The sequence below is a fragment of the Ailuropoda melanoleuca genome, chromosome 8 (genome assembly GCF_002007445.2).
Source record: "Ailuropoda melanoleuca isolate Jingjing chromosome 8, ASM200744v2, whole genome shotgun sequence".
Lineage (NCBI taxonomy): Eukaryota > Metazoa > Chordata > Mammalia > Carnivora > Ursidae > Ailuropoda > Ailuropoda melanoleuca.
In genome coordinates this window covers 70,628,728-70,654,258 of record NC_048225.1, presented here as the reverse complement: position 1 = coordinate 70,654,258, position 25,531 = coordinate 70,628,728, and the positions used below count along the sequence as shown (strand labels likewise).

The following is a 25,531-nucleotide window of genomic DNA, read 5'->3' as shown; positions in this document are numbered from 1 at the left end:
GAAGGGGAAAAAGTCAAATATTAAAGGAAACCTTCCTCTCATCCAAAAGAGGAAGATTCCTTAAATTTGTAAAGAAAATGTTAGTTCTATTTTTAACTCCCTTTTTAGGTTTTCTAAAGCTTAGGCTAAGAGGAGACATAGGTCTGGTATCAAAAAAGCTTTAAAAACCAAAGTTTTTATACCCAGGGCTTGTTAACCCTATATTAACAAGTCCTTGAGAAAGGGGAGAAAATGAGAAAGCAGGTTTTCCATGTGCAATCCAGTCCTCTCCAACCTCAGCATCGTCCATAAATGGGTCCTGGAAAATTTCTAAAAGGGAATTTGTTCTGAGAGAGAAAGGTCACTAAAAGCACATGGTCTCATGAAGACAGATGCAGGCCACGAAAACAGTCCTTTTAAAAAAGAGCTACCATATTAGCTTGTCATCTTAAGAGAGACATCTACAGGGGGGAGAGGGATCAAGAGGCCAGAGATTCTTTGCAACAGATTTTTGTCAGGCTTCCTTGCAAACATTTTAGATCATCAGCACAGCTCCTCTGAATGTAACTTCTATGTCGACTCTTGGAACGGTACATCCATCAGCAAGCCCTGCTCCCGATTCACTTGAAGCTGGCAGTTTTAGGTTTCAACTTACAGCGACTTAACACGCAAAGCCATCTGAAGATTATACCAATCACGAGGGAGCCCACCGGGAGGACCTCACAGAGGGGCATCCGTGGCTGTGGGATGTGTGGGACAGATGGTCCCACATGACTCAGGTGTGATGACTTTCAGACTGAGTCTCTTGTAGGACACTCTTCATTTGCTGCCGCACCTCCCCCCTCTTCCTTGACGAGTCTTTCCCTGACCGTCCCAGCCCTTCTTGATGGCTCCCCTCCACTCTGAGCCCCGACACACCAACAATTCGGCATTTAACAATATACCGTCTTACATTCCTCCCTAAGTATTTCAAATGTGAAGTTTTGCTCTCACAGGAATCTTTGTAGGGCTGTGATAACAACTTTCTGGCTTGATACCGTACTGAGCGATCTCTGAGCACACGATGCGAAGCCCCGTCCATAGGCATTCTCGATGCAGACTTAAGTGTGAATGATTATTAAAGTTTTAAGTTCCCGGTACTGTCATGAGGTGAGAATGTTTTGCTTATACCAACAATAATTCGACCAAAAATCACATTAAAGGGATCTTCGGGCTTAATTTAGTGTCTACGTAGTTTGAGTCTGAGTGTACAGTTTCTGTTTAAAGGAACAACATCTTGTCCTTCACCTGTGCTGCACTTAACGGCCAATTGATTTTTATTTACATCCTGGTAATTCTTTGCACATTAGGTACTTTCACATGGGAATTCAGCTCTCTGCAATAAACACCGGGGACAATTTTGCTCAGTGAGGAACTCCAGTGCTGCACAAGAAAGGCTGTAGTTTTAAAAACTGTCATTTTTGTTCACATGGTAAAACTTGACCTTGTGTAAATCATTCCCCAAATCTCCAGCCACAGAGAGAGGTCATGCTGTACATCCATCCCACAGCACAGGCTAGAGACAAAATTCAAAGTCCAACCCGATAACTTTCCTCTTCTGACCCTCCCTGGTTCCAAGGGTACAGGGGAAAAATGGGCTTGGCATGGAAAAATAATTTAGTACATAGTATTTGAAGAAGAAATTGAAAAATAAACACCTCCCCAAAACATTTCATTGTAACAAAATGTGGCAAAGAGGAGTTAGCACAAAAATCTTATATTTACACAGAAAGCACAGCTGTTTCCCTGGAAACAGGCAGAGCAGTTATGCAAATGATATGAGTTAGTAGAAATCTGACCCAAAGAATAAATGAAAGAGACAAAAAATGGCTAACAAGGATACAAATATGCTCTTGGTGAGCAGGGCTAAGAACAAGTTTGAAAACTGTCATGGGATCGTCGTGGTATCTGGAGGGAGGTGAGGGACAAGCTACTGTGGAACTGGGATGTGCCGAGGTCTGGCCCAGGGTCTGGGAACCGTCGGTACTTTGTTCCCGTGTCTGCTGCTCTGTCAGTGGAGGGGAGAGGAGGAAGGGAAGGCGAAAGGGAGAGGGGCCACTGCTTCCGGGACAGCGATGGGTCCCCAGGGAAGTCTGCACAAGCACAGCTCCTGCGTTAGCCCTGCAGCCGCAGCTCTGTTCATTTTTGTTCTGTCTCTTTGCGCCATGCCATACTGCCTCAGCCCAGGTCAGCATGCTGCTTTCCTTCTCCTTCACTGACGGCTCCTGTATCCTAAATAAACATGGCACTTTCTTACCCAATAAAGCACCAGGGTCCTGAGGTGAGCAAACTGATACTCGCAATCAAGTCTCAAAACCAAAAAAAAAAAAAAAAAAAAAAAAAAAAAAACCCTTTAATTACTACTCATGTCACCTTACCTTGAGAAGTCTCCTCCTGGACTGATTTCTCTATAAAGAAAGAGACCCTTTCCAAGCTGAATGCAGAAAGAAATTAAGAAGGATAAATAATTCAAGTTGTTTTAGGGAATCAGACTATGATTTAGCTATATGTTACATAATATATATTATATATATCATCATAATATATATGATATATATTATAACGATACATACAAATATAGACACACTATTAAATTAGCCTAGATTCAAATGTCAGCTCTCCTGCTTACTAATGGTATTACCTGGGGCAAGTTATTGACCTGATCTTTTACTTATCTTTGTAAGGACACGGATATATAGAATAATACATCTAAAAAGTTAACATTTCCCGAGTGCCAAGTACATTGCCAGCACTCCATCAATGATAGCCGCTGCTGTGATAGTTGTTTTGACCCAAACGGATTCATATTCACATGTGCATCAGAACAAGAACGGTCATTTAACATATAGTTTTCTTCTCTGAAACAGGAGAAATAGGACTAAAATCCAGGTTGCTTTCCTACCAGTCTATACTCTTTCCACTATTCCAGACAGGCTTTGAAGAATATTAACATTTGAATATGGGAATGTCCAACATTCTAAAAGCTCACTTTAAACCAAATAATAAAATTTAAATTGAGACTGTTTTTGGACCCTGGAGAAATTTGGAAAATGTGTTCCATTTCCTGATTCTCCATCTTGAAGCCCACCTAAGCTAGCAGCAGACAGCAGAGCAGAGCTGCCATCTTTCTAGGGCTCCCCACTGTGATAAAAGCATCGTACGGTGCTGGCTGCCAACAGAGCAAATAATTAGACGGAGCGCTCTTTCCCCTGCCGATGAATCGAGAAGTGGCATTTGTTGTGAATGCACCTGAATGCCCAGGACATCCGCTGTTCTAGGAGAAGTCATTAACATTTGCCGAGTGTCTTCTAGGCACCAGGCACTGAGGACGAGGGAGGATACAAATTGAAATGAAAAATTATTCTTGTTCTCCAGATGCTCACAGCCTCTCATAAGAATCACATCACATGCCCACTGAGGATAAAATGTCAGGTAAAATAAATTCCATGAAGAAGAACGCAGTGGTAGGAAAATCCACAGGTATGAACGACTACGGCAGGCTGGCCTGGGGGTGGGGATGGGATGGGAGAGATCTCTATCCTAGAATTCCAGGGGGTGAGAATTTAGAGTCATTCTACATCTGTTCTGAGAGAGAAAGAGAGAGGAGAAGGGAGAAAACCAGATGGTGTTATCAGGATAAAAAGACAGCACGAGACAGACGATATACACACCTTGCACATGTGTACTAATTCATTATTTCACAAAACACATCCACACTAGCAATCCAGTCATCAAGATTTATTCACACTTGGGGATAATGAAGACTTCACTGTCATCCTAACTAAACGTCTAACTCGAGGGTTAATTAGGATCTCTTCTCGAAAGAAACGTTAATGGATTAATTCAAAGAAGTAAGCTCTCCTTCAATAGGTTTTTCTTTAGCAACCTATCATTTCTGGGATTTTAGAAAATAACTCACCAAGGAACAAAATTCAGCTTTTCAGGTCTGCTGACTTAAAGACAAGACGACATTTGTGAGAAATAATTTCCAGAGTGGATTACTATAAAACAAAAATTGAATATGTCTGTGTCAATGAAATCTCTCAAGATAAATTTGCAAGATTGCCTGTGACTTTCACTATTTTATTCTTTCAGTAATTGTCCAGATGGCAGAACCCACTGAGTGTTGACATTATAATAACACAGAAATTAGTTAAGAAAGTAAAAATGTGATTTATTTAAGGAAGAAAACCAATATCAATATGTAATCTTTCTAAAATCAAATAAGATACGAAAAGAGCTATTAACAAAACTTTATGTCCCTAGAAGATATCGCTTTGATATGTATAGTTATTTGTTGTAAGGAATAAAAGACAGGACGCATTAAAGAGTATTGAAGGCTGTAAGGCACTTTGAGAATGTGGAGAATGATTTTTATTTGATGAAAGTTAACAGGACTTAAACTAATAGCTTTTAAGCACCTACTGGGAAAACCATGTGCCAAATGCTACAGAACATTGAACATAGGTAGTTCCTTGGTCTTACAACGGATTAGCTACCTAGCAGGGAAGAGAGCTCCAAATCTGAGCCTAAACCAAGCCTCTGGAGGGGGTAATAAAAAGCATCGTAAAGTAATAACTACAATAATGCTTCCATTTATTGTTCATTTTCTGTGTGTCACATGCAGAAATAGTGTGTTTCCCAGTAACATCAACATCCCCAAAAAAGCCTAAATACCCCTTCTTTTTTTCTCGTTCACCTCTTCTGCATGTATCACGTCTAGTTATTTAACCTTTTTCGATCTATTTATATTTTTAACACAGGACCAATAGCAAGTTCTACCTTTTAATTACTTAGGCCATATAAATTCTTAGTATCTCTTTCATGGAAAAGCTGCCTTTTAAGGGATGCCCTTTTACTGAATCCTTTCAAATCTGTTGTCAGCCTTGAGCTTGGATTAATGGCATGAAATGGTCCAAACTCTGAGAAGCTCACATTTGGTTTTGAATATGGGTAGGGCAGTTTTCTCTCTCTGTCCAATTTCCTCCCATGTTTTACACTAAACACCTTAATCAAAACTGCATGTGGTCTCCTTCATCAAAGGTCCACACTGAGCAGTGACTTGAGAGACTAGACTACTGGTGGCCCTCTGGTTCCTTTCACAGGTCTCAACTGTAGTACTGAACCTGTCTTCCTAAAGATCAATTTTGTGTTACTTCTTAAAAAGGTGTTAGTTTCTATGTGGCTAAATCTTATCTGTATTGATAACTTTCAGGGCCTTCACATATCCTGGTGTTCTCACCTTTCAATTTCTTTTTTGGCTGGAATTTTCACTTTTTAGTACAATTTGGCATCATCTGTAAATCTGAAGAGTCTAGATGCCTATAAAGATAACACTTAAATGTAAGATAAAATTCAGCACCAGCTGGGCTTCCCCAGACTTCCAGAACGTTGTTTGTTCATGACCACATGATGTTTTCTTCCTTTTCTATTGTCCCTTAACCATGCCAAAAATAGTCCCAACATTGCCAGGCACAGTGTTTTTTTGTGTGTGTTTTTTTGTTTGTTTGTTTGTTTGTTTGTTTTGTAGAAATGTAGTGATGATTTTTGGAAACTATCTAAATAAAGTATATCAATTGCTCCTTTCATGACATCTAAAAAAGCAGTTACAATATCAGTGAGGCTCAATATTTCCTCATAGAATCTTGGTTACATGTTTGCTCATTCACTCTGTACTTAACTAGGAATTCTGCCAGATTCCTAACGAAGGGTAGGAGAACCAGAGGTGCTAGCTCCAGGGTGCTCCTTAAGAATAGAAATCCAATATTTTGTACGCATGGGGGTATTTATCCAGTTAATTATTCATTTTGGCCCAATGTTAATGACTTACTCATGAGGTCTGTTCATAATCTTAAGCAGAGACATCCATCTCTAGAGATTTATTTACAGTTGTTGGTCATACAGCAATACAACGGGTCATTTGTGTTAGAAAGAGGCTTTCCTCTAGGGAGGACATCACTGGGAGAAGGTATGGTATTCTGAGGAAAAGATAAGGCAACAGAACTATTCTAGACAACGAACATGGTTGGTAGTCAGAGAGACGTCGCATGTGTAGACTTTGACAGACACACTTTTGTATTTGGACAGAGTTTTCTCACCCTGGAATGGAGTTACTTGGAGGACAAAATCAACTCCAATCACAATAATATTCACTTAAGATATAAAATAGCAAAATCAGATGTTCAGAAAGCACTACAGGGAAGCAGAACCACTACCTTCCAGTTACCTGGAAAGAGGAACAGTCCTGGTCCTAGTCCGTACATCTATTCAAAAAGCTGAGGCCAAAATCAAAGCGTTTAGATATTCCTCAATTTGTAGTGTTTCTTTAAACATTCTGGTGAAAATACGATAAGTAAAAGCTTGTCTTTCATCTTGGTCATATTAAACTGATCCAACCATATTATAAAATAAATCATTTCTCTACAAATACAGCGAGAGCCCAATAAATGTCGAAGCTTATCATTTCCTAGCAGTATTGAGCGATTAGAAAAATAATTATCTAGAATGAATGCCAGAGAGCCAAGAGGCTGCGACTAGAATTCCTTACTACTTGTCAGCACTTACTGATGCGATTGTATAATAAGGAGACAGTGACAACCAAGGGCGGTGAAGAATCTTTCACAGCAAAGATGATTTAAATACCTAGTTTATTATGTGACAGTTCAGCTTCTCCTCTTGTTCCCCAGCTTGGTTGACTACGTAGTTACTATGTGCCAGTTACTTTGTCACTTCGTCCGACAGGTGTGGCAAGAAGATGACAAAAAAGGATGGGCTTTTTTCAAATGTTCAGATTTGCAGATCTAGTTAGCATTTCTTGTTTTCTCCAAGAATTTTTTGTTGTTGTTTTTCTTTCAGTACTAAACTTTAAGAACTGCCAATATTTTCAGAGTACTTTTTTTTCTTTTTTATTTACCACTCATAAATTTCCCCAATACATTCTTGAATTTTCTTTGGGATATCATAAAAAAATATTACAAGCATCATTTCTGCCAACATATTTTAGAATTATTTTCAAAACAAATCTCTCTGAATTTCTGTATACCCCATGATAGCCATTCCAACAGCAGATAAAATATATATATATATTTCAGAGTAAGCTGTCAGTTTCAGAAAGGAGCATCTTAGACTCTTAGAAGTGTCTTATAATTACCTTACAGGCTCCACAGAAAAACATTCCAGATTACTTATTCTTATTGTCTTTAAATTGACTCCAAATATAAGCAGCATTGGGTTAAGTCATATAAGGCATCTTGAAAGCTGCTCTCAAAAACATTTAGATGCAAAATATGGACTTACTAAAACTTGCATTGGCCAGGCCATATGATCAAGCTTGCTCTTTTTTCTTCTTACCTCTGCAACTATCCCCATGACAAGTTTAAGCCTCCACAGATCGTGCCTAGATGGCACTAATAAATGTGCATGCAACCCTTGGAGGAACAAAGGAAAAGAGGCAGGAAATACTTTAATTATTACATTTAAAGGCAACTTGATGTTTTTTTTAGAGATTTTTTTAAATTTATTCATTTATTTCAGAGAGAGAGAGACCATGCACGAGCAGGGCGGAGGGCAGGGGAAAAGGAGGCAGAGAAAGGGAATCTGAAACAGACTCCATGCTGAGTGCAGAGCCCAACAATCTCACGACCCTCCACAAGCCAAAACCATGTCAGATGCTTAACTGACTGAGCCACCCAGGGACCCCAAAGGCAACTTGATTTTTAAGCACACATATACTGCCCAGTTTTCATATACATGACTGAAAACAGCAAGGCATCATAGAGAACTGTGTACGTTGTTAGATAACTAAATCAATAATAAAATATAAGTGGTTCCCTATCCATTGATATAAAATATCATGGTTTCTATTTCTATGCAATTGGAGTAATTCAACATGTCACTTCCTTTGATATCAAGCATGTTGAAAGGAAGAGTAGGACAGAGAGGAAAAAAAAAATGGTCAGAATGCTTTTCTGAGCCTTAAGGCTTGAGACCAACAGAATATTATTCAGCCTTGGAAAAGAAGGAAATCTTGATTTTTGTGACAATATGCACGGACCTGGAGGATATTATGCTAAGTGAAATCAGCTAGACACAAAAGAACAAATACATGATGCCATGAATATGAGAATCTAAACTGGCCAAACTCCTAGAAGCAGAGAGTAGAACGGTTCTTGTCAGGGGCTGGGGAAAGGGAGAAATGGAGACGTACTAGTCGAAGGGTACAAAGTTTCAGTTACACAAGATGAATAAATCCTAGAAGTCACAGTGCCTAATATTGTAATATTGTACTGTACACTTTAAAATTTGCTAAGAGGGTAGCTCTTATGTTAAATGCTCTCATCACCCCTAAATAAATAAATAAATAACTAAATAAGGTGGGAGGAAGCTTTAGGAGGTGATGGATATGTTTATGGCATAGATACTGCTGATGGTTTCACCGGTTTATACTTCTCTCCGAAGTCATCAAGTTGTACACATGAAATATGTATAGCTTTCAGATGTTAGTAATACTGACATACATAAGTCACTTAAAATGAAAAAAAGACTTGAGGCCAGCCAAATGCACACAACATAAGGACTATTAGACGACTTTTCTGACCACAAATTTTGGTCTTGCTGATTGGTGGTAAGTCATTTATAGGAGAGCATGTTAAAAGTGTTGAGGAATGGAATTAAGTTGCAAAAGAAGGATAGCAATGAGATTCAAGCCCTTAATTATCAACATGCTTGTGATGGAGAACCTTCTTAACCGAAAAAAGACCAAAGACAGAAATATATGAAATGCAGGCATGGTTGACCAGAACTAGAACTCCCTTTAATTTCTACCATTTTCTCCTCTGTTTACAGTGCTTGGTGATTTAGAACAGGCACCAGCCTTTTTGGCTCCTGAGAATTTGTTCAGTAAGTTCAATCTTCAAATATGTTAAATAACCTGATTTAATAGGAGTATATTTATTTGATAGCTGCCAACAGGCAGTCCTGCAGACTTTTCTGATTGCAGTGGGCTGCTTCACAGGCATGGTCCAATTCAAGTTTAATGAAAAACTACACCATTTACAAAAAATCAAGAAGAGAATTCCGGTTTATTTCCTGCTATAGAAAATAACATTGGAAACCCAGTAATTTCACAGTCAATTGACTGAAGGAAATGCAACTCATCTAATAGGTAAAGGCTTATTTCACCGCGACCTAGAATAACTGAAATGCTGACTGTCCAGATATGAGAACATCCAAATGCCCTAAAGAATCACGGAGGGTCATGACAAGAAATATATTTCATTTTCAGCTGTGTTAATCTGCAGGGAGTAGGGTGGTGGTGGTGGATATTTCTAGAGATATTACCTGAGGTTTGGCCAAGCGTTGATTTTAAGCTTATCTATCATAAACACAGCGATAGCTTCACCCCACAATCTTTCATGGTGCACAGACCATGATCCATTTTGAATAAAGCAGATTAATGGAGAGTTTAGACTTCATGTGCTGATTGGTTCTCAAAGAAAACTGCTGGAGTCTTTATCCCCTGAGTGTTAGATCTCCAGACACAGAATGATTCCTAGTCACTTAAATGAGGACTTTATGGTTCACCCTGAGCCCATCTCCCTTGCTGCTCCAAGGGAACTACGGCAACAGTCCTGTAGGCCAGGACATGAGCAAACATATATGAACCACATACTCTGTTCACCCCTAAGAGCTTCTGTTCCACAGAGGTCCATCTTTGGTCCTCTCATTTTCTCCTTCCACGCAAAACTCCAAAAGAGATCTCATCTACTCAGCTTCTCGCCAACAATCCACCCAGACTAGATCTCATCTACTCATTGTATTACTAAATACCCATGAATTCCAGATATATATATGTTCAACAGCTGGACATTTCACAGGGTTGTCTGTGAGAATCTGAAACTCAAGGTGTTCAAAATTTACCATCACTTCTCCATCATTTCCATGAAAATAGAGAGAGAGAAAGAGAATTCCTGCGTTTATGAATTCATTTGTAAGAGGTATCATTGCGCATTCATTGTCAGGTCATAAATATGGGTGTCTTTGTTGGCAGTGCCTTCTTTATTAACCAATCTGGCCTCTCGCTAATCCCTCCCCACCACTGGCTCCATCCTGAATCCTGCTACTGAATTAATGAAGTTCTTTCTACGTCCTTAAAGTTTCTGGTACATCTGATTTTTTTTTTTTCAACTCCACTGGCCCTGTGGGTCAGGCTGTTGTAATCTTTGCTCTAGATTGCAGCCTCAGCTCTCATCCTTGTGTCACTTCTCTACAAACTGATATTTACTCCCTACATTTTCCCCAGAGAAACCACCATTAAAAAAATTTGATAATCCCATTTCCCTGCTTAAAATTCAACAATTGCCCCTGACTCTTTACAGAATAAAAGTCTGATTCCTCAAGATTCTTACTATTGCTTTCGGTTCTAACTTCCCCTCTAGACTCCACATGCCTCATCCTGTGTCAAGGTCACTGCAATTTGTGAAGTTCTCTGAGCTTACAGGACCCTCCCCATCTTGAATTTTTGAACAACTGCTCCCCTGTTATCCGGCTAACTCTGATTCATCCTTTACAATGGAGGCTCTCAAATTACTAATATTTTCCTCTAAAGTAGAAAGAAATGTTTTCCTCCAATATATATCTGCTATATAATATAAAATTAATATAACATAAAATATAATATATAATACATAATTATCTAATATAAAACTAATTGTTATTGTTAACTGTTATATGTAATATATAAGCAGTTTGCTATTTTAATATATAGAATCAAAAAACCAAACACTTACAAAAGAAAACTATCACTATTAAGAAAAAAATCCCAATGTTTGATTCAAACTTTTAAAACATTAAATATTGAAAAAACAATTATTTACTTCATCAGGACTTAAAGCCTATTTACTTTATTAGACTCTTAAACCCTATAAATGTCCATGATGGCGAATCAACAAAAAAAACTACATCCAAATAATATTCAATATTATTATAAGGTAATGTATTTTCCAGAAATAAAGCATCCAAAAAAAAGCCCTATTTCAACATCTTGTTCTTAAGCAACTGAAAAACTATGTTGTCAGTTTTAATCCATTCGAATATGCACGTAGCCAAGGTAAACGGTATAGCAGTAAAATACTATCAAAGATGGATCAAACATCATGAAAAATGTAACATTAATCATTTCCTCTTATTCACAAACTTGTGCTCCATCCGGATTTGGACCTGTGTTCTGATTCCATTCAGAGTTTAAATGCAAAGGATTTGTGGCTGATATGAGTGTCATAGTTTGCTTTACCACAGACTTTCAGGCTAGAGATGAATAAATATTGTAAGCTACAGGACATGAATTCTAGGGCAATAGTTACCTCATAGGAATAAGGCTTATGAGATTCATTCAGAGAAAATCCTCAGCAAAATCTGCAAATATTATATTTTTAGCTTTATAGTTATTTTTTTCCAATTTGAAGGTACAATTGTATAAAAATCTCATGAGCACTTTTATTATACTCTTAAGCAATATTTGAGCCTTATCCTTCTTCTTGTGATGGAGAGCTTCAGTTCAAAGGCAAGATGTAACCCCACTTGAATGGGGAGGATTCGGGCAAAACAACTCCTAGGTATACAGACACTTCTCAGATATTTCTGGATTTATTTCTTATCTACCTTCAAAATATGACTTGAAGCAATTTTACAGTATTAATCCCTCCCATTCTCTCTGTTTCACACACACAAACGTATCCCAGATAAAAACAACAACAGCAATCAAAGACAGACAGAAAAACAATTAGAGAAAAAAGGAGGCAATACATCATCGAGGTGTCAAGTGAGAAAGTAATAATAAAATGTTCAACAAGAGAAAATTTATATTTTCCCAAAAGGTAACAAAGTAGTATGTAAACAATCATTTCTCTGCCTACTCTAAAGGCTTCTATATCATTATACCCAAACCTCATAAAAGTATTTCTCTTGGCAATTAAGGACATGTAATTAAGGTTCTTGGTTGAAGATCCAATTATAAAGTGAAGGCATTTAAGCAGTTTTGCTCCCACAACTGACTTTTTTAACCCTTGTGAAGAGAACTCACCTCAGTTGATTGTACTTAGTTGAAACTTGAGCACCAACATATATGTAATGTGTCTATTTGCCACTAATATTAAAATATTAGCCTTCAAAAAACGATATAGTAGATAAAACAGTGGGTATTTGCTCACTGTTTGTTGAACTGAAATAAAAATCCTAAAGAAAAATATAGTTATCAGGCCTCCAAGACTAGAAGGTGCCAATCCTACATATACATATTTCTTCAGCTTAGAAACACTGATTCCCTGGATCCATTTCCGTCCTAAATATCTGCAGTTAGGGTTTGGAAATTTGCATTCCTAAGAACCTCCCCACTGAATTTGTTTCAGATGCAGGAAAAGTCGGAAACAGAAAAGGGAAGTGAAGAATACAGCAAAACAGAAGGTAGAGGTTTTATGGTGTGGGGGGTGAGGGGGCGTGTGTGCGACGCCATAGGAAGTGGGTGAGGTGGCAGAACCATGCCCTGGAAGACGGGGACAAGGGCTGCAAAGCCACCGGAAACCCAGCACGTTCTGCCCCCTCTCCTCTGCTGCTTTTCTCCCTGCGTCCCATTACTCTTAATCTGCAGACAGGCTTGCTTTGTTTTTCTCTGCACCTGCCCATTATCCAGCCCCCAGCTTTATGTCATCTCAGGGCCGGACACACACACACACATGCAGAATTGAAGTTTGGGAAACTCAACAGAAAGAATCGCAGGAAAGAGAATCGATAGGCCAGGCTCTAGTCAACATTTACCACTGAGCTCATCCCCTAAACGGGAGGGGTCCAGCTACACACCACCATCAGAACTGCCTGAGCTGCTTCCGCAGTTGAGAAAGTAATTTTGGGGAGAAACAATGTGATTGTATCCACCCAAAGATATCTCCTAGCCCACAGTTCAACTACCAGCATGGAGGGTTCATCCAAAGACTTTTCCCTTCATCTTGGCACCACAGAAACCAGGAGGCCAAAATTAACAGTTCTAAAGAGCTAAATAATTAAAAAAAAAAACAAAACAAAACAAAAGCCTGGATGTTTAGCTGGAGGAAATGCATTTATCAGGAGGGGGGAAAGCAAAGAAACAAAAACCCCAAAGACCAAATCTTAGTTACATTGTCTGTGGAGTAAGATTCTTTGACATGATCGGGGTCTGGATCTCAGATGTTGTGAGACAGGATTGTATGATCACTTTCTCAACATGGCTGTTCTCCCCCGAGGCAGGTGGGGGCATTCCTTGGCTTAGGGGCTGCCAGGTGTCGCTGGAGGGTGCCCATCCCTCCGCATGGCGGTTAACATCGTGAGTCTGAGATGCTGCGGAGGTTCTTGGGTGGGGAGGAGAAGTAGACCCTTCTTCCCATCCCTTCTCCTTCCCACAAGCGAAACAAACACAACAGCAAAAACATTTAATGGACTGGGATAGGCTTGATCGAGGCCAGATTGTAGAAAAGGGAAAAAAAAAACCAATAATAATAATCGGAGCCCTTGAAAGCCCTAGAATGTTCTGCACAGGCAAGTTGGCCACTGCACCCAGCATCCTGGGTAAAGCACAGGTGTTAACATGGAAGCCAGTCCAGCCCTGCTGCCCTGTCCTTAAGCTTTAGTGTTAGAACTGAGGTTCTGCTGTAGTGGGTCTGGGGTGGGCCCACATACTATGTTTCTAATAAATTTCCAGATAAGGTTGATACCACTGGTCCATGAACCATGTTTTGAGCCTCAAGACTTTATAGAGCATCAGTGGGTAATCCGAAAGAGTGGGACTCACCATAGTAGAGACCCTTTCCCCCCGTGGAACAGTCCACGACAAGACAGACTCCCGACGATCACGCCACCCTCCTCTCACACATGACATCACTCACTCATCACAACTAGTTTCTGGTTCTGCTAAGAACCACGACATTAGCAGACCCATTATTTCTTTGGGAATTCTGCAGTAGAACGTGAGGCACGTCTAGAGGGAGGAGGGAGAGACGCAGAGGCAGGAGAGCAAGCAGCAGGTGGCAAGTGGGACCACGAAAGGACACAGGGATTAATCCCAAATCATGGTAAGAAAGATCAGGGAAGGAAAATTACTACAAAAGACCAACAACTGCTAGTGAAGTACATGGGGCTTCAGACCATTCTAATTTGGGGTTATTACGACAAAGGGGTTGGTAAATACCAGACATAATGCGATGGTATCAGTTACATCTACGGCAAGACAGATAGTTACACCTGTGAGGTGGAGCTCACGAAAAGTTTCTAGGAAACACAGAATGATAATTAGAAACTAATTACATTAATATGAAAATGTCACTGATACTCTTTGTGTAATAACTACCATCGTTGTTTTCGGTTACTGAACCTAAAACGAGCCTCGGGCACTTCATGGTTCATTCTCTATCTGTACGTCCAATCTCACTTCTTAATTAAGATCTTCACATTGTCAATCAAATGTTCTTCCAGGAGGGTGTCACGTGGGAGCTGCACGAAACCTTATGGGACCGTATGGGAATTGTACGAGGTATTGTTACTTGAAGAACTCAACCAAAAATTTCAGATTTACCATGAGAGCAGATAACTCAAACTTGCAGCCCAATGAGCTAAACTGTTTTTGTTCATCCATTTTTGTTTATGAATATTGTCGTTAAAAACTCTTCAACTGCCATGCCTTCACACAGGCCACTGTTGACCTGACCACACTTCCCAGGGCAGACGGTGGGTAACACAGCATTTATCTGCCTGGACTCGGACTGCATTTCAGCGTGCAACCTTTGCATGACAGTATTTAAGGAGGTAAGTCCTCTCACTGGTCGTCAAAATATGAGTGATTTTCATTTTCGTGTGTATTTTTTTTAAGATTTATTTATTTATTTGAGAGAGAGAGAGCGAGCACAAGCGGGGGTGGGGGCAGAGGGAGAGGGAGAAGCAGACTCCCCACTGAGCAGGGAGCCCGAGCCGGGACTTGATCCCAGGACCCCGAGATCATGACCTGAGCCCAAGGCAGACGATTCACCGACTGAGCCACCCAGGCACCCCTAGATTCGCGTTTAGATACAAAGTTAACTCTCCAAGTCGCTGACTCCAAGGAGCTTAATTTTTCCTAAGGGATATAGGACATCATACAAAAATATGCATACGACAAAGTAGAGCATAATAACTGCTATTAGAGAAGCAAAAAACAAGTTTTTCCCCCAAAGAACTCCTGGAACTAGCTGTTAAAGAATTCCATAGTCAGAATGACCTGGAAGTCAGGACGTGAGTCAGTGAGAAGGGAAGAGATGGAGTAAAGCCCCAGATGCAAGAAAATACCGGCTATCATCAGAGAAGAGCAAGAAACTGGAACAAAGTGGGCACGAAAGGCAGTAACAGGAAAAAGAGGGCGTATTTTGAGACCCGATGTCCTCCCAGTGCAGCTTTCGTCTGGTCCTGTTCTCTCTCCCATTCTTCAAAGACCAATGCAGCCACCAAACACCAACATCTGGGCCTGCCTGTTTGTGTTCTGGTCCTAATTACTGCCCTCTCACCAAGGCCGAAGGCCTGCTGACCATTGTTCTTCTTCCGACTCTTGTTCACGAGGAAGCACCACGGAACCCTTGCTTAGGAACCCCATCAACCCCTCCTCAGGCTCAGCCCAGCCTCCTTACCCCGCTGACTCGCTGTGAAGGCTCTGGTCTGTCTGACTCTGCTTCTTCTCCACACCATGCTTGCCCAGGCCCAGCACGCCTGAGCCCCACCGCCTGGGCACCCACCATCTCCCCACCATCTCGAGGAGCTGGAGCACAGATTTCTAACGCAACACTACCACTGTCTCTAGGGTTTCTCCAGTCACTTCCAATCACACTGGGGGGGTTCCCTATTTCTGCTCACGACTCCTTAGACTTACAGTCACCCAATGACAAAAGAAACCCAAACCCCACTGGGTTATGTCCCCTCCTAGCCTCTATGCCCAGTTATTTAACAGATGCTCATGTTTTCCCCTCTACTCCCTCGCTCCCCGGGTAGCAGAACGTTAGCACCCAAACTACTCCCACACAGGTCTTGGACTTACACGGTGACAATGGCCCTCACTGAACGCCAGTCTGCCCTGAGCATCTTCATCATAATGAGCTCTGTGGGACCGTGAGGGTCTCCATATTCTCCATACATCAGAATTAGACCCTCATCCTCCGACCCAAGTCCATCTGTTCCAGCCTCTCTGCACATCCCTGTCTCTACACACCCTCACCCTGGTCACCCCGTTCTGCACACACCGCTGGTGGTCTTGAAGCTGACAGGACTCCGCATTTTGCAAACTCAATTCATCACTGCTGTTCAGGAACCCCTTCCTGAATGATGTTTTTCATTCTCCTAATTTCTTTTTCTTTCTTCTTTTTCTTTTTTAAGTAGGGCTTAAACACATTATCCTGAGATCAAGACCTGAGCTGAGACCGAGGGTCAGGGGCTTACCCACAGAGCCACCCAGGCACGCCCACCCTCCTTTTTTATATGTAATCTATACCACATTGTTTCCTTCATCTCTAAGATCATCTTCTATTATTTCACATTGTCCATCATGTCTTTGCAACTGACCCAGAGTAAAGTATGGTCATGATTTTTGCTTTTATGCTTTGTTTTACTATCCCTCCAAGGCTCCAACATGATGTGGAACATGGCCTGGGTATTTCATAAGAGTAACTGAATAAATGAGTTAGACAGAGTTTCCATACTGAGTGGCTAGAATTGATTTTAAGTGGTTACGTCGAGGGTGCTGGAGAAAACAGTGCTGCACGGAGCGCACACTTACCAGAGAAGACGCTAGGTATCTTGGAAAGAAAGCTTTTGACAGTACGAATGGGGATCCCATTTTTTTCATCTTGCATGCGTGCTATGACGTCTTCCATCTAAATAACAATAATAAAATAATTAAAGCCTTTTAAAAGGTGAACTTTTTCAGAAAAATCAGTTCTCATAACAACTTGTTATACCAGTCTTGCCCAGCTAAGCATAATGCCATATCCTTGCCTTTCTACACTTTGTCACATTAGTATTTTTAGCTTGGTTAAACAATGATGGAGAAAACAGTAAGAAAGGTGGCCATTTTAAGGTCCATGAGGCTACTAAAAGGAATTCCGTGCTTTGACTATTCCCTCTCTCCTGGTTTCACGTTCTTTGGGTATAAAGGTTGAGATAAACGAGTGTTTATTTTTGAAGCTGTCAGAAACTACCGTCACAGCAAAGTTCTCACTTCATTAATATTATCTCTGTGGAACTCAGTGCAAAAGAAAATAGAAGCCTTAAAAGCATGTGTGTGGATTTCCTCTTCCAGAAAGCGAGTTTCTATGATTTGGTTCTATGTAAACTTCGTCAACCTGCCTAGAAATGCAGGACTGACCGCCACCAACTGCTGCTTCTCTTGCCTGGGCATTTACTGAACTGTGACATGAAACACATGCATGTGCACACACACATGCACATACACACACGCAGCACACACACATGTGCACACACACACATACACACACGCAGCACACACGTGTGTACACACATGCACATACACACACAACACACACGTGTGCGTGCACACGCACACACACAGCACACACATGTGCGCGCACACGCACATACACACACGCAGCACACACGTGCGCATACATGCACACACACACGCAGCACACGTGTGCACGCACACGCACATACACACATGCAGCACACACATGTGCGCATACATGCACATACACACGCAGCACACACGTGTGCAATACACGCGCACACAGCACACACGTGTGTACACACACATGCACACACAGCACACACGTGTGCGCACACGCACATACACACGTGTGCACACACATGCACATACACACGCGCAGCACACATGCACACACGCAGCACACACGTGTGTGCACACACGCACATACACACACAGCACACGTGTGCACGCAAACATGCACATACACACACGCAGCACACACGTGTGTACACACATGCACATACACACACAACACACACGTGTGCGTGCACACGCACACACACAGCACACACATGTGCGCGCACACGCACATACACACACGCAGCACACACGTGCGCATACATGCACACACACACGCAGCACACGTGTGCACGCACACGCACATACACACATGCAGCACACACATGTGCGCACACATGCACATACACACGCAGCACACACGTGTGCAATACACGCGCACACAGCACACACGTGTGTACACACACATGCACACACAGCACACACGTGTGCGCACACGCACATACACACGTGTGCACACACATGCACATACACACGCGCAGCACACATGCACACACGCAGCACACACGTGTGTGCACACACGCACATACACACACAGCACACGTGTGCACGCAAACATGCACATACACACACGCAGCACACACGTGCGCGCACACGCACATACACACAGCACACACATGTGCACGCAAACATGCACATACACACACGCAGCACACACACGTGTGTGCACACACGCACTCACATACACTAAAATGAATGCAGCACTGCTGCTTTCTGCCCCTCTAGTGAATTCTCTTCTACCTGTTTCAATCTGGTTAGTATGCAGTCTCTCTTGCTTTTGAGATGTTTTCACAGTGTTACAAAGCCTAATGTGAAATTCAGATCTGAGTAACATTCATTCAGATGCTAATCCCTGTGTGTTTCTATGCCTGTGGCCCACGTACACACACACACACACACACACACACACACACACACACACACGGGTCATATCATGGAGCTCACCATCCCTTCACTCATTTCCTCGCTCCACAAACAGCTACTGATCACCGATTCCAGACCAGACTCACCAGGGGGCACGGTGGATATGAACATAAATATACTGCAGTTGCTGTCCTCGGAAAGTCTCAGTCAACATTGAAAACAATGGTAAAATTTGAGTAAGGTTTGTAGTTTATCTAATAGTGGTGTGCCGATATCAATCTCCTGTTTTTGGTCATTTTGCTAGGATTCTAGAAGATGTTTACATTATGGGAAGCTGTGTAAAGGGCATCTGGGAATTCTCTGAGCTATTTTTGTATCTTTTCTATAAGTTTAAAATTATTCCAAAAAAAAATTAACAAAATCATACTCTAAACTTGGTATCAATGAATTACCAAATTCCCATCAATACAACTTCAGAATGGTTTTCAACAAAGACCTCTCACTTGCCTGGATGAGTATTTTCGGATGTGTTCCCATGAGAACCTGCTCTCCAGAAACTGGAGATGTGGGGAGAGTGGGTTTCTGCCTCAGACAGGTCTGCATGGGACTGACTCTGCTCGTCTTGTGACCACCATGTTCACCTTTGAGCAAGGGAAGTGACCTTTCTAAGGCCGCTTCCCATCTTTAAGTGGTGATGCTAATATTTATAGTCATTCCTTCACAATGTTCATAGGGTAGGGATGGGGCTGGGTGGAGGGTAAAGTATGTTAAGGTTAAAGCATACAACATATATAAAGCCCCGTACACAGACAGCAAACCTTGGACTTCAAATGTCCACACACACCCCCAGTGCTTAGGGATGTTTACTCCTCACTCCTCATGCTTTTTGGGGTTTTGTTTTGTTTTTTACGTAGTGGGAACACCATTGTCTCTCTCCCCTGCCTCTTTCTGCCTCTCACACCTGCTGCTCCAGGGAAACTGGGCTGACTTAGCAGGTGAGAGAGTTGGGAATGAGAAATTGGTCCTGGGCACATCTCCCTTCCCTGGGGAAGCCCACATCGAACTCTGCTGGTGGGAGGCCTGCCCTAGTGAGTGAGTACGACTGTTCAGGACTGAGTTGCAGGATCAATGTTCTTCGATAATAGCTTTATCAGCAGTGCAGGGGGTACTATGACCCCTTTCTGCCTTACGCTTTGGTTGTGATTCTCAACTGGTTTGGCATTCAGAAAAAGGTTTTTTTTATTGGCCCTCCAAAGAGCCCAATAATAGCTAAATCTTTTCATGTAATCAACACAGCTCGTCTAAGTATAGAAACATGAAAATCGTCATACTTTTCTGACTTTTAGTTTTATTAAGTTTGCCCTTCATTCACCTGACAGGGTGCCCTGGAATGATGAAAAGCTGCTCTGCCTTGTCTCATGGCAGCCGGTAGACTCTTGGATTATGAGTTTAACAGTTTAAACCAGGTCAGATGAGACAGATGGGGACACCTCTGATGCTCCGTAACACCCCCACACCCTAGGATGTGGCAACAATCACCTCTGGTTGGGACTCAATTACGGTTCCTTGCTATGAGGAGAGAGAGGTGTTTTCTCTGCAGTCACACCACTTCTCAGCTCATTGGATCCCAGAGGAACGAGATTAGGAATCTGGGAATTGAAAGTGAGCTCTGTGGTTGTGTTTTCAAAGTTTTAATCTTTCTGAGCCATAATTTCCATAATAAAGAACAAGTAAACTCCATGTAAAAAAGATCTGTGTTCTAAACTGAAAATGTGATCACTGAAGTGTATTCAGGTATTTTTATCTTTATTCAGATACGATGTATCTGTGAACTTTACCATGGCCTAGAATGAGCAACAAACAAACGAAACAACAAAACAAAAGCAAAGACAAAGACAAAACCGATCTGGTTTCTAAAAGCTGAAGCCAGTCTCAAAGGCCACATATAAAAACACATCCTTGGGGCGTCCAGGTGGCTCAGTCAGTTAGGTGTCCGACTCTTGGTTTTGGCTCAGGTTGTGATCTCGTGGTCATGGGATCGAGCCCCACGTTGGGCTACGTGCTCAGTATGGAGTGTGCTTGGGACTTCTCCCTCTCCTTCTGCCCCTTCCGCTTGTTCTCTCTCTCTCTAATACATAAATCTTTTAAAAATATAAATACATACATACATACGAACTAACACATCATCTTATTTGATGAAGTTTCCTTACACACTCACTTGGATTTTATTTATTTTTACATTAAGTATGGTTTTAACAGACTTGATTATCTGCTTTCCCACTATTTGCAATAGCAAATCAGATGGGAACTAGAATGTTAAAAGCAGACAAACTAATAGAGCAAGCTAGGCAGCAAGAGGGATGAGACACTGTACAAAGTAACAACAATAAACACCAAAATTCTGCGACAATTTAAATGGAAGCCGAAAGGACTTAGCTACCTCAAACACCCGAAAGAAGATATTTACACATACACACATCTATTGACTGATCGATCTATGATCTGTCATCCTCATCACAGTGCCACTGAGTTGTAAAGCATTAGACTGTTTTCACTCACATAAGCCCATTTCTAGGGTGAGGAAAATTTCAGCTTGAGATGATGGAACACTGAGCTATGGACAGGACCGCTGGGCATGGCTGGTCACTGAGGCTTTCTCGAGTCTTACTTTCTCCACCCTTCAAATAAGAAGCTAGAGGCATGCGATTGGTAAGATTTCTTCTAGCTACAAAATTACTCAAGTCTGGAAATAATCATCCGTGTTCAGAACCGGGTAAGTCTCCTCACTTAAGTCAAAGAGCCAGTTCCCTACCAGAGACAAACAGATGAGCCCATTAAATTGATCAGGACCTTTTACAAATTGCTTCCAACTGTCAGCACCTTTTCATATCAATGCAAAGAGCAACGTGATTAAGAACACGCAGTGAGGCCGGTCAGATCTAGGTTTGAATCCCGGCTGTGCTACCTGCACATTGTATGAACAGGTAAGACACTCCACAACTCTGAGACTCTGTTTTCTCCTCTGTAAAATGGAGATAATAGCTGGGGGTTGATGAAACAATGATGAAACAATGATGAAACATTGATGAAACAATGCTAATTAAATGTTTACCCATAATGCTGCCATTATCATCATCACCATCATCAGCACCATCATCATCATCATCTTTGTCCTCACCAACAAAAGTTTCTTCCCTCATCACTGTACTAGGAAGCCACAAGCCCTTCCTCTTTCTTTGACAGTCCAGCCGGCAAAGATAGCTGTGATTAAATGCCAAATATTCATTAGAACCAACAATTGTTAATCACGAGGTAGACAGAGATACCCATGGACAAGCTCTCTCTTAGCTTTCTTATAGAAGACTGGGTTGGTGTTGTCCTCCTAAAGATAGGGGGTTTGATTAGAAGAAATGTCAGGAAGAATATTTTTGCATATAAGCAAGGACTATATAAACTATGGAAAGATAATATTTAGAAGAAAGGGAGAAATGAAATTGCATTCATTTATGACAAAGTGCAAAAGTCTCTACTGTCATATTTTCTTTTTTTTTAAAGATTTTATTTATTTATTCGACAGAGATAGAGACAGCCAGCGAGAGAGGGAACACAAGCAGGGGGAGTGGGAGAGGAAGAAGCAGGCTCATAGCGGAGGAGCCTGATGTGGGGCTCGATCCCGGAACGCCGGGATCACGCCCTGAGCCGAAGGCAGACGCTCAACCGCTGTGCCACCCAGGCGCCCCTACTGTCATATTTTCTTGATGAATTTGCCTTGTGAAGTGTAGAGAGTCAAAAAACTGAATTGAGATTGAGTACTCTTTGCAGAAGTAAACTTCTCTATGTGAATGAATCCTCTACATGTGTAAAGAGTAAAACAATTGTCTCTTGCAAAGTTATTTTGAGAATATCTACGGCTCGACTTGTTCAAAACATTTTTTATACCTCAATGACGAAACCTTCACATTTAATTATTATAACAGTCTGTTCTCCCTTAGAGGTGAACGTCTTGAAAAACGAAATCCACCTTACTCGTTTTTGTATTGTTAATACCTAAAGTGCCTGGCCCATAAGGAAGGGTCAAAAAAAAGGGAGGGGGGCAATACATTGAATCTTTGTTTATAGCACATGTTGATTTTTCTGGGATGCAAAGCAAAAGTGCACGTTAAATTGTTTGAGATGCCTGAGGTGTTGAAAATGGTTGTTGTATGGGGGGGCGGTTTACCTTTTATCTAACATTTGTTGGAAAAAAATAGGCTGGGTCAGAAATACTGGGACAGAAGAGCTTAATGTACAATAAACTAAACTACTCTCCTTATTTTTGTTCCATTTCAGGCAGGGATTCTTCGCTTCTTTATTAGAGGAATTTCTTCCTTCTAAACATGAGGGTAAATCAGAGGCTGTTTAGGAGGCCGCCTTCCTACTTGTAGATGGGACACTCGGGTTCCCGGTCCTGAGATGAAAGGCGCAGCTGAACGCCAAGACGCTGCTCTTTTTCCAGGAATTCATAATTAGCCTTTCCTTCGGAATAGTTTAGACGTCACGTCAATGCTTGTGATATATTTCAAACGCTGCTCAGGTTAAACAGCGCCCGCCCTCCCACTTGGCGGAAAGAAAGAGAAAGCGGAGTGGGCAGGTACCTCTCTGAACAGGTACCAATTATTCGAAAGGGGCCTGCAGACAGGGGACTCCCACATACCTATGAAAACAAAAACCGCTGCCTTGAAACCTTTCGGGTTTCGTCATGTTCTAACCAATGATGGAGTTTAATTAAATTTACTTGTAGTGACGTTTGCCAGAGCTTTATCGTAATATCAGGACGACTGATTTCATTAAGCCAGGAGCTTTACGCAGGGACATCCCGACTGCAGGTGAAACGTGTATGAGAAAAAGCTAAAACGTCTTGGACTCTGTAGTTCTGCAAGAGAAATGAATCCATCAAAATCTCAGAGGAGGTCTTCCAACTTCTTAGTGTAAAAGCCACAAAGCACAGGCATTTGGAAACAGACGTGAGAGCCTGAACGGGCCTATCAGGGGACTGTGTCCCTTGTGCACACGCTTCCAAATGACTGTGCACCGCCATCGCTTTTAGCGCTGGCTGGGAGAAGAAACGATGAGTCAAGGGGTTCTCGGGTATCCTAGACAATTAGGGGGTGGCAGGTATTACGTAACCTAAACCTGCCTATAATTCTTTTTCCTTCCAGAAGCCTTGCTAAAGACGACGACGATATGCCCTTCTGAATCCCGTGCTGACAGCGAGAGCAGAGCCAGGCTCTAATAAAGGTTAAATAAGAATAATGAGATTAAAATTTGCAACCCAAACTGCTTTCTGCTACAATAATTCAATTAAAGCTGCTTCTAATTGGTATGATTTTCCCTCATGTTACAGTTGATGGTCGTCAGGACCTCAACTCAGAATTAATTACTTTTTCCTATGAAAAAGTCACCATTTTCACAAATAATTATGACTAAAAAAATACACACATAAAGTCTAGTTACATGTAAATCTGTCCTAGCTCATCTCAAATGTAGATTTCTTTTTTTCAGAAGCAGTAACTAATTAAAAAAGGTAGAGATTTTAGGCTTTTGTGATTTCACAGAAATAAAGACTTTTTTTCTTCTTTTTGGGGGGGGAGGGGCAAAGGGAGAGAGAGAGAATCTCAAGCAGGCTCCACACCCAGTGTAGAGCCCGATAGGGACACAGGGCTCTGTCTCACAACCCTGAGATCACGATCTTAGCAGAAATCAAGAATTAGGTGCTTAACAGACTGAGTCACCCAGGCACCCCGGGAAATATTTTTTCAGGTTTATGCATGTTATTTTCATTTGTTTTTAAATAAAGCAATTCTGTCACCAATGTCAAGGAATATAACCCTATTCTAAATAAATAAATTAGTTAAAAACTATGCTCACTAGATTTGTTAGGATTACTTGGGCTACAAGTGATAGAATTCTGACTTAAACAAGGAAATGCGTTGTAAGCACTGTGGGATGTTTTGTGTAACTCAAAGATCAGAATGTGAGTGGGTCTCAGGCACAGTTGACCTGAGGAACATTCTCTCTGGCTTCCATCTTGGCCCCGCTTGTGTCTGCCTCACGTTTCTGCACCGACCAGAGGCTTCCCCTAGTTCTCCAATGTACAGAGCAGGAATCATGGTACCCCTACCTTCTGAATTTTATAGTTTACAGTCCGGAAACCCAACGAGAAATTGCTTCTCCCTCTCATTCCCATACCTGAATTTTGGGCCCAAACAAGGCTCTGTAATGTAGGGGGTTGAGGCTGGAAAGGGTGCTGGCAGATAAAACAATGGTGTTCACTAGAGTTTTATTCAATAGGAAAAACCTACTGAAAGGCAGAGGGATAGAGTTGTGTCATAGGGAAAAAAAATGTAAGAGAAGTCTAGGGAAACAGAGAGAGAGAGAGTGACCTCCTGCATATGATGGAGAGCCAAAGACAAAGAGTGATGTGGAGAAGAATCATGGGGCAGACAAGCAAATCAACAGAAGTCGTTTTCACAGGACGTAGAGAAGGTCCTTGGTAGTATTTGCCCATGAGGTAAAAAATGCAAGAGTATTAAATATCTATGACAGAGTAACTTAGGTTTTCAGAATTGTTGTTGTTGTTGTTCCTCTGCAGTATCATTTGTTTAACTCTCAAAAGAGCCTAATGGCTAATCGCTATTGCAGTGGGAGTTCCAGCAGGAGCGCTGCCGGAGTCTCCTGAAATACTGGGAAAGGCTTCATGAGAAAGCGAAGACTGACTGAGCTGAGCCTGGAGGGCAGCCAGGATAAAGCGATGGAAAGAGAAGAAGGAGG

General features: G+C 41.6%; 1 protein-coding gene across 7 annotated transcripts in view; it reads right to left on the bottom strand.

Annotated features, from left to right (window-relative positions):
- RGS7 (regulator of G protein signaling 7) overlaps window positions 1-25,531 on the bottom strand; it is a 507,900-nt gene that overhangs the window by 254,069 nt on the left and 228,300 nt on the right. For 6 of the 7 annotated variants that reach the window (XM_019798898.2, XM_011223975.3, XM_034666669.1 and 3 more), the window contains exon 3: window positions 16,835-16,931. The exons of the other annotated variant lie outside the window; for it this stretch is intronic. In XM_019798898.2, coding sequence (XP_019654457.1) covers window positions 16,835-16,931 — 97 coding nt within the window. The remainder of the gene's footprint in view (window positions 1-16,834; window positions 16,932-25,531) is intronic. 7 annotated transcript variants of the gene reach the window in all.